Below are 11,866 nucleotides of genomic sequence, written 5' to 3'. Positions count from 1 at the left end.
CTACATATACATTAAAACATTCTCTTCTACATTAAAGTGTAATACAAAAAAGTGAGTTTAACTCTGTCATGTCGATGGATAGTAATTTAAAGCTTAGGTACGTAACGAATTTGTGTGGGTGATTAAGCAAATTTCTTCGAAAACTTTATGATAAAATATAACCGTATCAAAATGTGAACCGTGGGGTTTCCGGATCTGCTGTAAATGTGAAAAAGAATACATTATTAAGTCATTAAAACGAATAAAACAAAAACAGCACTGCAAATAGCAGCGGTAACGTAAATTGTACGTTACGTGACGGCGCGCTCTATGTGCTCGCGCGTCTTCCATTCCATCTCTCGATGTTTCTGTGCAAACCCTGAATAACCTCTCTCTGCCACCCTTTTCTTAAAAAACTAATGATCTTTATCAGCTTCATGAGCGGTGTCATTTTATATACCTTTGATTTGTAAAATAAACAAGCAAATTTTAAAATTCTTCTCATGTTACGTTGACATAAACGTGCATCTGCTCAGTCTATAATTAAACATGCATTAAACGTGGTTCCATTAAAATGCATAAAGAAACAGGTAGTAGTAGTATACATATAATGCAGTATTTTGCATATCTATGATTAAACATTGCGCAAAATATAAACATTTTAAAGAATGTGAACATTTATTATAAATCTTGTGTGGTCATTAAAAACACAAGAACACCATCATCTTTCGAATGAAAGCACATTACAGTATATATATATACACACGTTTAACATTATTATTTTAAATAACAGTTTATTCTTAAATATACAAACCACCAGAAACAGAGAAAAAACCCTGATTAACATTAAAAATAGGAAATCATTCAGTACCAACCACAAGAAAAAGCAAGAATTTAATTTAAATAACCATAAGAAGAGTTCAGACACTATATAGGACTTGTAATTGTATTAATGCATTTTTCTTATAAGTCTGTAAGCAACCATAGTTGTTGCTCATTTTCAGCAGTGATATGCTTATTAGTGTAGCAATAAAGCAGCCAATGAGATCTTCATTTCCTGGCGATGTCATAATTGGCCACAAACCAATCACACGTCTCCTTGATAGCTGGAAAACAGAGAAGTCATTTACATTACATTTACATTTATGCCTTGGGCAGATGCTTTTATTCAAAGTGACTTACATTTGCATATTAAAGGTGCATTGTGTAACTTTTAGAAAGGATCTCTTGACAGAAATGCATAAATATATCATCAGTGGTGTATAATGTACGCCACATGTATGCGAACGGCCCTGTTATACCTTCGGCTTAAACCATTGGTCGCAGTTCACAAGCTCACCACTAGATGCCGCTAAAAATCTACACAGTGGACCTTTAAGCTCACATTTATGCATATGTTTGTTCAATGAGAATCAAACACATTACCTTTGCATTATTAATACAATGATTTATCTACTGAGCCACAGGAACACAGTTATTTTACAAATTATCTTGTGTTTTGTCAGCATCACACAGATGTTAATGATATTATTTACACAAATAGTTAAGGTCATGGGTTTGATTCCCAGGATCACACATATACCTATAAAATGTAAAGCCTGAATACTGTAAAAATGTGATGTGTGTGCTCACCTGTTTTGAATGGTGTGAATTTGAAGTCCGGCAAGTATTTGCGTAGCTTGGCGTTGCTGGCGGTTTTCTTAAACTGGCCATCTGCTTTACTGGTGTCATACTGAGAGTATGAAGTCAAGGTTTATATATTACTGTAGTTCATTTCACACATTTCACAACTCAAACAGTCATTTTCAGTCCACTGTGTGAAAGGATACGATGACACCATGTTTGAACTCCAGCGCTTCAACCACAGCATCTGCAGCATCTTTGATGGACACCTCGTCTTCTTCTCCCACTAAAGGGAACACAGAGACAGAAGATGAGCGAGATGACATCCGTCCTGTAAGCTAGACGAAGCGAATTGTGTTTCTCAGATCATATACCTGACAGTATGATAGGATCAACCTCATCATATTCCCTCAGTACCCAGAGAAACAGACGAGCCAGATCCAGAGAATAAATGAACTGCCGAAGAGGACGACCGGACCCCCAAACCTGCAGCGCTTTCCCTTCCTCTACACAACAGATGAGTGACAGACATGATCAGATGGGACTCCAAATGTGTTTCTTATTCATCTTTAGTGATCGCGTCTTACTCTTTGCCAGGTATGCCTTATGAATCAGTCCTGGAAGCACATGGCCGTCCTCGATATTAAAGTTGTCATGGGGTCCGAACACGTTGGTCGGGATCACAGCTGTGTACCGTCGCCCGTACTGCTGAAAACAAGCCCTAATAGACACACACGTTCATTTGTTATATTTATAATAGTATCCAATAAAATACAATGAAGACAAAGCAGATAATGATACTCCTAAAGAAATGACATTTTATATTATAAATAAAAAATTATACTTCATTGAAAATGGCTATTGAGAGTTGTTGCTTTATCTATAATGTTATCTACATCTCTTATTATTGTAATGCAAAAAATAATTCCCTAAATAATAAAGAATTTAATAAAGCAGGCAAATAATGACACAATGTAAAAGATGTCATAAAGAATGAAAGAAATCAGACCTGTTGTGGACATCAATCATGCGTTTGGCGTATGCATAACCAAAGTTAGACTCATGAGGAGGACCATTGTGGATCTGAGACAGAGAAATATTTGCAGATTTAATTTCTTTGTCATTTACAAAACGAGTTAAAGGCACAATGTGTAATTTTGTATTTTTAATGCAAGAATCCTACATACTGTGCCTTTAATTGATTTCGCATATTATTAGGAAAAAAGTTAAACTTATTGCGTGTGTGATTGCTTACCATGGTCTCATCGATGGGATATGATGTTTTATCAGGGAAAATACATGTGGACAGACAGGAAACAACCTTCACCACCCCGACCTCATGAGACGCCTGGAGCACGTTGTCATTTATATAAACATTATTTCTCTAAAAAAACGAAAACAGATAGAGTCAATGTGCAGTTTAATTGCAATGCTCTGTGTTTTTTCAGGGTAATGTTAAAAATTACCCAGAAGTCCAGGTTCTGTCTCATGTTTCTGAAGAGACCGCCCACCATAGCGGCCAAATGAATGACGTGCGTTGGTCGATGTTTCTTAAAGAGTGCTCTCGTCTCTTCAGCGCTCCTGAACAATTACAAAATATTAATAACACTGACTTTTGCTGAGACATATCTGAGCTTTATAATCTAACTTAAACATGGAAATAATAAAAACAAAGGTATAAGATAAATAAAAATTTGATTCTGCACTATTTGTAGAAAAAGTCAGAATTTCTCAATTCATTAACTATCCATTTTATCAATTAATATATAAAGCCATTGTAAATAAACTGCAGATTATCTAAAAAAAATTAGTTTTTGAATGTGGCAACACTGAAACAGATTATAATAATCAGTGTTGGGTAAGTTACTCAAAAAAGTAATGAATTACTAGTTACTAATTATATCTTCAATTATGTAATTACTGTCTCCAAAAAGTATTAAATTATTTATTACTTTCTAAATCCTATTTAGTAAATAATACAAAAATAGGTTTTAAAGGGGCCATGGCATGAAAATCTGACTTTTTCCATGTTTAAGTGCTATAATTGGATCCCCAGTGCTTCTGTCAACCTAGAAAATGTGAAAAAGATCAACCCAGTAACTTAGTTTTCGTAAACCATTCTCTACAAGCACATGAAAAAATAGGTAGTTGAAATGAGGCTCTCCTTATGATGTCACAAGGAGCTCTTATTATAATAATACCGCCCCTTAATCTGCACTATCCAACCACAGCACTGCCATTTAGTGCAGAGAAAATCGCAATTGAGTTTTAATTGCAACAAACCACCATCATTGTGATCAGTGTTTGAATTTCATCACCTCATTTTGCATTTTAAAGGACACACCCAAAACGGCAATTTAAACATGCTATAATAAATTATTTATATGGTATTTTGAGCTAAAACTTTACAGATGTGCTCTGGGGACACTAAAGATTTATTTGACATCTTAAAAAAATCAAATAGAAGTACTTAAATTATTCTGGTTACACGTTTTAAGGCCCAAATAATTCTCACTATTAACTACTTTTGCCTCAATATTACTGCTTAAAAACACTTAGTAAAGTAGTTGTTAAGTATAAGTATTGGTAGGAATTGGGTAGAATTAAGCATGTAGAATAAGGTTTTGCAGTATGTGCTTTAATAAAGTATTAATAAACAGCCAATAATATTATGATGATGTTTCTGATTTGAGGGTTTTGAAGTGTTGTTAGTGAAAATCTTACATGAGATTTGCATCTTTAGATGACAGGAATATCCACTCCTCTCCTTCTCTTCTTCCCCCCTCCTCCTTTACCACCCGCTCTATCGCTCGTCCGACCAACCCACTGCCACCCGTCACCAACACACGCATTGCCCCAACCTGTCCGTCCATCTGACAGAGAGAAAGAGACATAGGGAGAAATGTTTGTGAATCATCTAATGTGCCAAGCCTTTGCACATTATTGCTCATGTATAGCTCGGTGGTACAACACTGCATTATCAGCGCAAAAGATCAAGGTTTAAACCCATGCACAATACAATGATCAAATCTTTTAGCATGTGATATCACCATCAGTCAGTATACCATAGTACCAACTAACTACTGTGTGTACAAGACTTTAGCAAGTAATCAAATGTTGCTTCTAATTTATAGCAGTGAAGTACTGCAAGTAAAATCCGGTTAAACCAGTGACACACCCACCAACCTCACACAGCACTGGTTACTGTAGGTGTCAACCTGAGCTGTAGTCTATAATACAGACAAAAACAAGAGAAACATACACCTGACAGGATCTAACGTTAGATCAGATGAGATCTGATCTCATCTCTGTGGCGATGATTTTTACTCACAAACTTCACTTGATTATTACAATTAATTAAAACTAAATAATCTTTTTTTGTCACATTGAAATAAAAGATATAAAAAATGTCAGTGAATCCTCTTTTGCGCAGTATTATACACTATAACAAAACCTTCATGCATATATGATTATTTGAATGAATGCAACCGAACGTAAATGAATGAGACCTCCATTAATCCATACTGCGCTTACGTGTGAAGTTTAACATAAACTTTTTAAACTCGATTTTTTAAAACACAATCTTCCAAAAACAGCACCACTCATAATAGTGTTAATGGCAGGCGAACTGTATCATCACAGGAGAAATGTTAACAGAGTTAAATAAGTTAATATTTGATGAAAACGCTGGATTACCTGCTCACCCGGTATATCAATAGCACTTCCGGATTTGTCGCTGTGACGTCAGTGTGTGGCGTTGCAGCAGAGTCTGCGCAGATACGCCCCCTGCTGGTGCGGAGCGTTCAAACCGCAGACAGCTCTTCACTACAGAACATAACTTACATTTATGTATTTGGCAGATGATTTTATACAGTGCGTTTAAATTTAAATATTAAATGGTGTTTGTTTTCTATAGGGATCAAACCAGTGACCTTCACGCGGTTACCACAATGCTCTTATAACTCATTCTATATCTGTCATTGAAGTCCATGATGTTGTAGTGTTTAACAGTGATATGAATCCAAACATGAATATATGTTGATATATGAGTACCATTTATATCGAAATTACAACATTGTATGTAACCTATTTAATTGCAAAAATATCAATTTCATGTTACACATATTTTGTACTGATTCCTAACTTTAGTATACAGTAATTTCAATATGATATAAATATTAAATGCAGCTTTTTTAATATTAACTATCTCAAATATAACATCTTAAAAAAAGTAATATCTATTGACTCTTTATTTTGAGCCATAAATTTGTATTTTTCATATTTGCTTGTGCTGATAATGTATATTAAATATATGCCCTGTATATTAAATACATATTCGACTCTTTGTAGGTAAATATCATATTTATTGTTATGTAATTAATTGAAACAATGACTTCCAGAGAAATTCATAATTATAAAAATTTTTTGCAACACTTTACAATAAGGTTGTATTTGTAAACTTTAGTAGATGCATTAACTAAAATGAACAATATAGTTTTTTTTGTATTGATTAATTCTTGTTATTCATATTATGTAGTTCATGGTGCATTAACTAATGTTAACAATTGATTTTAAATAATATATCAGTAAATGCTAAAATTAACATGAATAAAGATTAATTCAATTCAATTTAATTTATATAGCGCTATTCAAAATTGTTTAATTGTTTCAAAGCAGCTTTACATTAAGAAATGCTGTAGATGTATTGTTCACAGTTCATGTTAACTAATGCATTAACTAATGTTAACAAATACAACTTTGCTGTTAAGCGTTACCAAATTTTTCTTGTCAATAAAACTTAAACTAAGAGTTTTCCAGAAGCTTTCTTTAAGATGATTTGTTTATTTTTGTACAAAGGACATATTTTACTAAACTGTATTTTAATATTAAACATCAATCTATATGACACTGAAATGTTTTCTTAAGGATTATTATCATGAACAAGAAAACACACTCTGTGTGTGTGTGTGTGTGTGTGTGTGTGTGTGTGTGTGTGTGTGTGTGTGTGTGTGTGTGTCAATAACGCACTAATAAAAACACAACACGAAAGTGAATGAATCCTTTGAACTGTTTAATAAACAATGTTCAGTATGACTGTAATGTAACCTTTGAGCTCAGAACGAAAAGATGAAGAGGGTTTTATTAACATGACTTTATAATTACAGAGCAAACCTGTGACAAACACGTCATGAGAAAGTCTCTCTGTATACATCACATTTACCCATAATCCTGTTTGTGGTGCTTCAGCTGTCATTGGTGTTTTGTGTTTGTGTGCGAGTGCTGGTTCGGGACGTTGGTCACAGTGGTTTGTTCACGAACATCACATATTTGTAACTTTTCCATTTTACTTACAATTATATTTCACTTCTTTATCATCTGCTTTAATTTTTTCTAATTTTTCAAAATCTACATTTATGCTAATGGGTGAGTTTTGTGATCCAAACCTAAATGTGTGAATATTTAACTCTCCTGCATTTAAATTCTGTAGTAACTATTTTGTTATTTTTCATTTCTTTTAGTTTCTTTATTTTGTCGTTTTTTTACACGCTGTTCTGTACACATGAAGATGTGAATTAATGGCCGTGATACATGTGTGTGTACTGACGTGAAGCCAAACATTGCGATATCTTATGAAGAACATGTCCAGATCATATTTCACACAAATGAAATGAAAATGTTATTTTAAAAGGTAACACTGTAAGTTATGATAAGAAATGAAAATTTTTCATTATTTTAATGTGGGAGCTATTTAAAAAGTATATTTATACATCAACACCAGATGTCATGACATTATGGCACCATTACAGTAATGAATATGAAGAAATACATATGACCTGTACATGTTCTTCATGAACCCTATAATCTCTCTTGTGTTGTTGTTCTCACTCCTATCTCTTCTTCATCTCATCTGTTTCTCCGTAAATCTCCTCCTGAAGGCAGGATTGGCCACGAGTGTCAATAATTGTTTGGCAGTGTGGATAAATACAAGCACCAAACCAAATCTTTATGTGTGCGTGTTTGCATGCTTGTATGTTGTGATGAGAATGTATGTGAGAATTTAAAGGTGAAGTGTATAATTTTTAAAAATATTAAAATATCATCGACAACACCAGTAAGCCATCTGCTGGTTGATTTGAGAATAAACATTGCTATTTATTTAAGTGGATAGGTTAACATGTGGATAATCTGTCAATCAATCAGAATAACAAAACCATTGCAACCACGACCAACCTCCTAGCAACCATGTAAAACACCTTAGCAACAACACAGTGACATCCTGGTAACCAGCCACAACCATCTAGCATCACAGGGTTAGTTTAGCATGTTCTTCAGAGAATATTCAAATCTAAAATGATTTTCCCTGTTTTCTTCTGATGCTGCAACTGAGGCAGAAATAAACTACACACTTCACCTTTTATGTAGGTAGTTTAACCGTGAGTGAATTTGTGTTGTTTGTGTCTTTTTAGTGAGACTTAAACAACCAATGTATAAAACAATATGGTGTAAATGTGACAGGTGTTAAATTTAAACACACACACACACACACACTCTCATACACACGGTGGTGAGATAAGACCAATGTTTTCTATTTCAAATGGCAGTACAGTACTTACAAACCCTTATTTAAATAAATAACAAATAAATTAATCATATAAAATCAGAGAGAAAGTCCTACGAGTCAGTCAAGTTAAAAAACATTAACAGACACATTCAGTACATACATGCACGCTAAAAACCAAAGCAGGAGCATCACTAGCATGTAAGGACGGATGGTTTATCCACACAGAAACATTCAAAAATCATCAAGGATTGAAGATTTGTTCAGCCCAATGTTTTCATGTGTTTGGAAAAGTCTTTGAAAGGGAATGGACTGCTGAATAAATATATTTTATAATCAGTTCATATGTTTTGTTTTGCAGTACTGTGAAAACATCTAAACGTGATCAAAGTAGGAAAAATCAACACATTTTTAAAAATCATAAAATGAAAAGAAATGCATTAAGGTTTGGGATGCACCAATATATTGGTCTATAATCGGTATCGGCAGATCATCGGCCAATTGTTTAAAAACACAATGACAACAGGGCTGCAGTTTGTACGCTCTGCACTTTTTTCACGTCATCTTAAGTCGAAACAATGAGCAAAACGATTGGTATCGGTAGATGTGATTTTAAGAAATAGAATATCGGCACAGAAATTTTGTATCAGTGCATCCCTAGTTAAGGTTTATGCGTACAAGAAACAAAGTTACGTAACTCTTCAACTTAAAAATATTCACTGAAAACTGTTTTAATTAATTTTCAAATGTTGAAACTGATGGTGTGTTAAGGTTAAGCTTAGATGTTTTTACTAGAAAACAAGACATAAATACTGATTGAAAGAGATTTCTTGAAGTGTGTTTTATGTGTGTATAGGAAAAGGTTTGTGTAACCTAGAAAAGCTGGACGAGGTTGTGTAGGTGAACGATTCTTTTCATCTGAAAATGATGTGCAAATGGTTAGGTGTGAATATTAATGTATGTTTGGCTATAGCACCCCATCCATGAAACTGGTATCGAGGTGTTGGATTAGCACACGGATGAAGCTCATTTCTTTCCGAGTGTTCTCGAATATGACGCGCGGGTCATCGGACAGACAGCGAAGGCAGTTAGGAGCCATTACCATTGCCAGATTACTGACATCCATCTTAGTCAGGACAACACTGGCCGGTTGAGCGAATACCTGTGAAGATAAACAGAATAATGTGGCTGTCAGACAGATCAAACTACACAAACAGATCGCTCACGTAAAGATAGACTGGGCAAACAAACCAGGGTCTGACTGAAAACAACAGCATATTATATGTTTGGATGATGGATTTTTAGCATGTGATGCTGTCGTAACACGTCATGATCTCTACTACTGTCTGCTTTTAAACTAGTTTAATAAACGTACAGGGAGACAGACAGAAAAAAAAACAAGTGAACAGGTAGACAGACAAATTAACAGATAGATAGAAAGGTGAACAGACAGACAGGTAGAAAGAGAGATGAACAGACAGATAGACAAGGGAAAAGACAGACAGACAGGTGAACAGATAGACAGATAAGTGAACAGATAGACAGACAGGTGAACACATAGACCGGTAGACAGACAAGGGAACAGATAGACAGACTTATAGCAAGATGAACAGACAGATAGACAGGCATGTGAACAGACAGACAGGTGAAAAGATAGACAGACAGATATAAAGGTGAACAGACAAACAGGTAGACAGACAGGTGAACCGATACAGACGGATAAAAAAGTGAAAAGACAGACAAGTAGACAGACAGGTAAACAGATAGACTGACTGATAAAAAGTTTAACAGACAGACAGGTAGACAGAAAAGTGAACAGATAGACAGATGGATAGAAAGGTGAACCGACAGACAGAAAGGTGAATTCACAGATAGACAGGTGAACAGACAGACGAACAGATAGACAGATTGATAGAAAAATGAACAGACAGACAGACAGACAGACGAACAGACAGATAGACAGGTGACCAGACAGACAGAAAGGTGAACACATAGATAGAAAGGGGAACAGACAAACAGGTGAACAGTCAGGCCGATAGACAGGTAAAGAGTCACATAAAAAGGTAAACAGACAGGTGAACAGTCAGACAGACATGTGAACAGAGAGACAGATAGACAGGTAAACAGAAAGACAGGTAGACAGGTGAAGAGTCAGACAGATAGGCGGGTGAACAGACAGACAGGTGAACAGTCGGACAGATAGACAGGAGAACAGACAGACAGACAAACAGACAGATAAAAAGGTGAACAGACAGACAGACCGGTGAACAGACAGATAGACAGGTGAACATACAGATCGACAGGTAAACAGACAGATCGACAGGTGAACAGACGGATAGACAGGTGAACAGACAGACAGGTGAACAGTCAGACAGATAGACAAGTGAACAGACAGACAGACAGGTGATAAGACAGACAGACAAACAGGTGAACCGATTGATAGAAAGGTGAACAGTCGGACAGATAGACAGGTGAACAGACAGACAGACAGACAAACAGACAGATAAAAAGGTGAACAGACAGACAGACAGGTGAACAGTCAGACAGATAGACAGGTGAACAGACAGCCAGACAGGTTAGCAGACAGATAGACAGGTGAACAGACAAACAGGTGAACAGTCAGACAGAAAGACAGACAGGTGAACAGACAGACAAACAGACAGGTTAACAGACAGACAGACAGACAGACAGACAGACAGGTGAACAGATTGATAGGAAGGTGAACAGTCGGACAGATAGACAGGAGAACAGACAGCCATACAGGTGAACAATCAGGCAGATAGACAGGTGAACAGACAGACAGACAAACAGACAGATAAAAAGGTGAACAGACAGACAGACAGACCGTTGAACAGACAGATAGACAGGTGAACAGACAGATCGACAGGTAAACAGACAGATAGACAGGTGAACAGACAGACAGGTGAACAGACAGACAGACAAACATGCGAACAGACAGATAGACAGGTGAACATACAGATCGACAGGTAAACAGACAGATAGACAGGTGAACAGACAGATCGACAGGTGAACAGACAGACAGGTGAACAGTCAGACAGATAGACAAGTGAACAGACAGATAGACAAGTGAACAGACACCCAGACAGGTGAACAGTAAGACAGATAGACAAGTGAACAGACAGCCAGACAGGTGAACAGACAGACAGACAGACAGGTGAACAGACAGACAGACAGGTGAACAGACAGATAGACAGGTGAACAGACAGATAGACAGGTGAACAGACAGATAGACAGGTGAACAGTCAGACAGACAGGTGAACAGACAGATAGACAGGTGAACAGACAGATAGACAGGTAAACAGACAGACAGACAGGTGAACAGTCAGACAGACAGGTGAACAGACAGATAGACAGGTGAACAGACAGATAGACAGACGAACAGACAGACAGACGAACAGACAGATGAAAAGGTGAACAGACAGATAGACTGTTGAACAGACAGATAGACAGGTGAACAGACAGACAGGTAGGAAGGTGAACAGACAGATAGACAGGTGAACAGACAGATAGACAGGTGAACAGACAGACAGACAGACAGACAGACAGACAGACAGACAGACAGACAGACAGACAGGTAAATAGACAGGTGAACAGACAGACAGGTTGAAAGGTGAACAAGACAGATAGACAGGTGAACAGACAGATAGACAGACAGACAGACAGGTAAACAGACAGATAGACAGG

General features: G+C 36.3%; 2 protein-coding genes and 1 pseudogene across 7 annotated transcripts in view; all 3 read right to left on the bottom strand.

Moving 5' to 3' along the window:
- Window positions 1–753: 753 nt before the first annotated feature.
- Window positions 754–5,427, bottom strand: LOC135738433 (GDP-L-fucose synthase-like). 3 transcript variants are annotated; one of them, XM_065256481.1, is made up of 11 exons: window positions 5,299–5,313; window positions 4,789–4,832; window positions 4,327–4,475; window positions 3,069–3,183; window positions 2,858–2,986; window positions 2,612–2,685; window positions 2,190–2,323; window positions 1,977–2,108; window positions 1,809–1,888; window positions 1,612–1,711; window positions 754–1,085 (listed from the first exon to the last, which is right to left on the bottom strand). In XM_065256481.1, exons 3-11 carry the CDS (start codon window positions 4,473–4,475, stop codon window positions 1,030–1,032), a joined length of 969 nt encoding a protein of 322 aa, XP_065112553.1. In that variant the 5' UTR covers window positions 4,789–4,832; window positions 5,299–5,313; the 3' UTR covers window positions 754–1,029. The 3 variants fall into 3 exon arrangements, with proteins under 3 accessions (XP_065112553.1, XP_065112554.1, XP_065112552.1); XM_065256482.1 differs by lacking the exon at window positions 4,789–4,832 and having other exon boundaries at window positions 5,299–5,427; XM_065256480.2 differs by lacking the exon at window positions 5,299–5,313 and having other exon boundaries at window positions 4,789–4,921.
- A 1,225-nt stretch (window positions 5,428–6,652) lies between these two features.
- arhgap39 (Rho GTPase activating protein 39) overlaps window positions 6,653–11,866 on the bottom strand; it is a 51,892-nt gene continuing 46,678 nt past the window's right edge. For 3 of the 4 annotated variants that reach the window (XM_065256483.1, XM_065256484.1, XM_065256486.2), the window contains one exon: window positions 6,653–9,323. In XM_065256483.1, coding sequence (XP_065112555.1) covers window positions 9,129–9,323 — 195 coding nt within the window. In that variant the 3' untranslated portion in view covers window positions 6,653–9,128. The remainder of the gene's footprint in view (window positions 9,324–11,866) is intronic. The other variant, XM_065256485.2, reaches the window with a different exon arrangement.
- LOC141279915 (uncharacterized) lies at window positions 9,384–11,858 on the bottom strand (annotated as a pseudogene).

The sequence above is a fragment of the Paramisgurnus dabryanus genome, chromosome 12, assembly GCF_030506205.2.
Source record: "Paramisgurnus dabryanus chromosome 12, PD_genome_1.1, whole genome shotgun sequence".
Lineage (NCBI taxonomy): Eukaryota > Metazoa > Chordata > Actinopteri > Cypriniformes > Cobitidae > Paramisgurnus > Paramisgurnus dabryanus.
This window is presented reverse-complemented; position numbering and strand designations above follow the sequence as displayed.

Coding starts and splice junctions, on each gene's coding strand:
- LOC135738433 (XM_065256482.1), bottom strand. CDS start 4,475: ATGGACGGACAGGTTGGGGCAATGCGTGTGTTGGTGACGGGTGGCAGT. Junction 3,184..4,326: donor TCTAAAGATGCAAATCTCAT/GTAAGATTTTCA, acceptor GTAATTGTTCAG/GAGCGCTGAAGAGACGAGAG. Junction 1,889..1,976: donor TGATCCTATCATACTGTCAG/GTATATGATCTG, acceptor TGTTCCCTTTAG/TGGGAGAAGAAGACGAGGTG.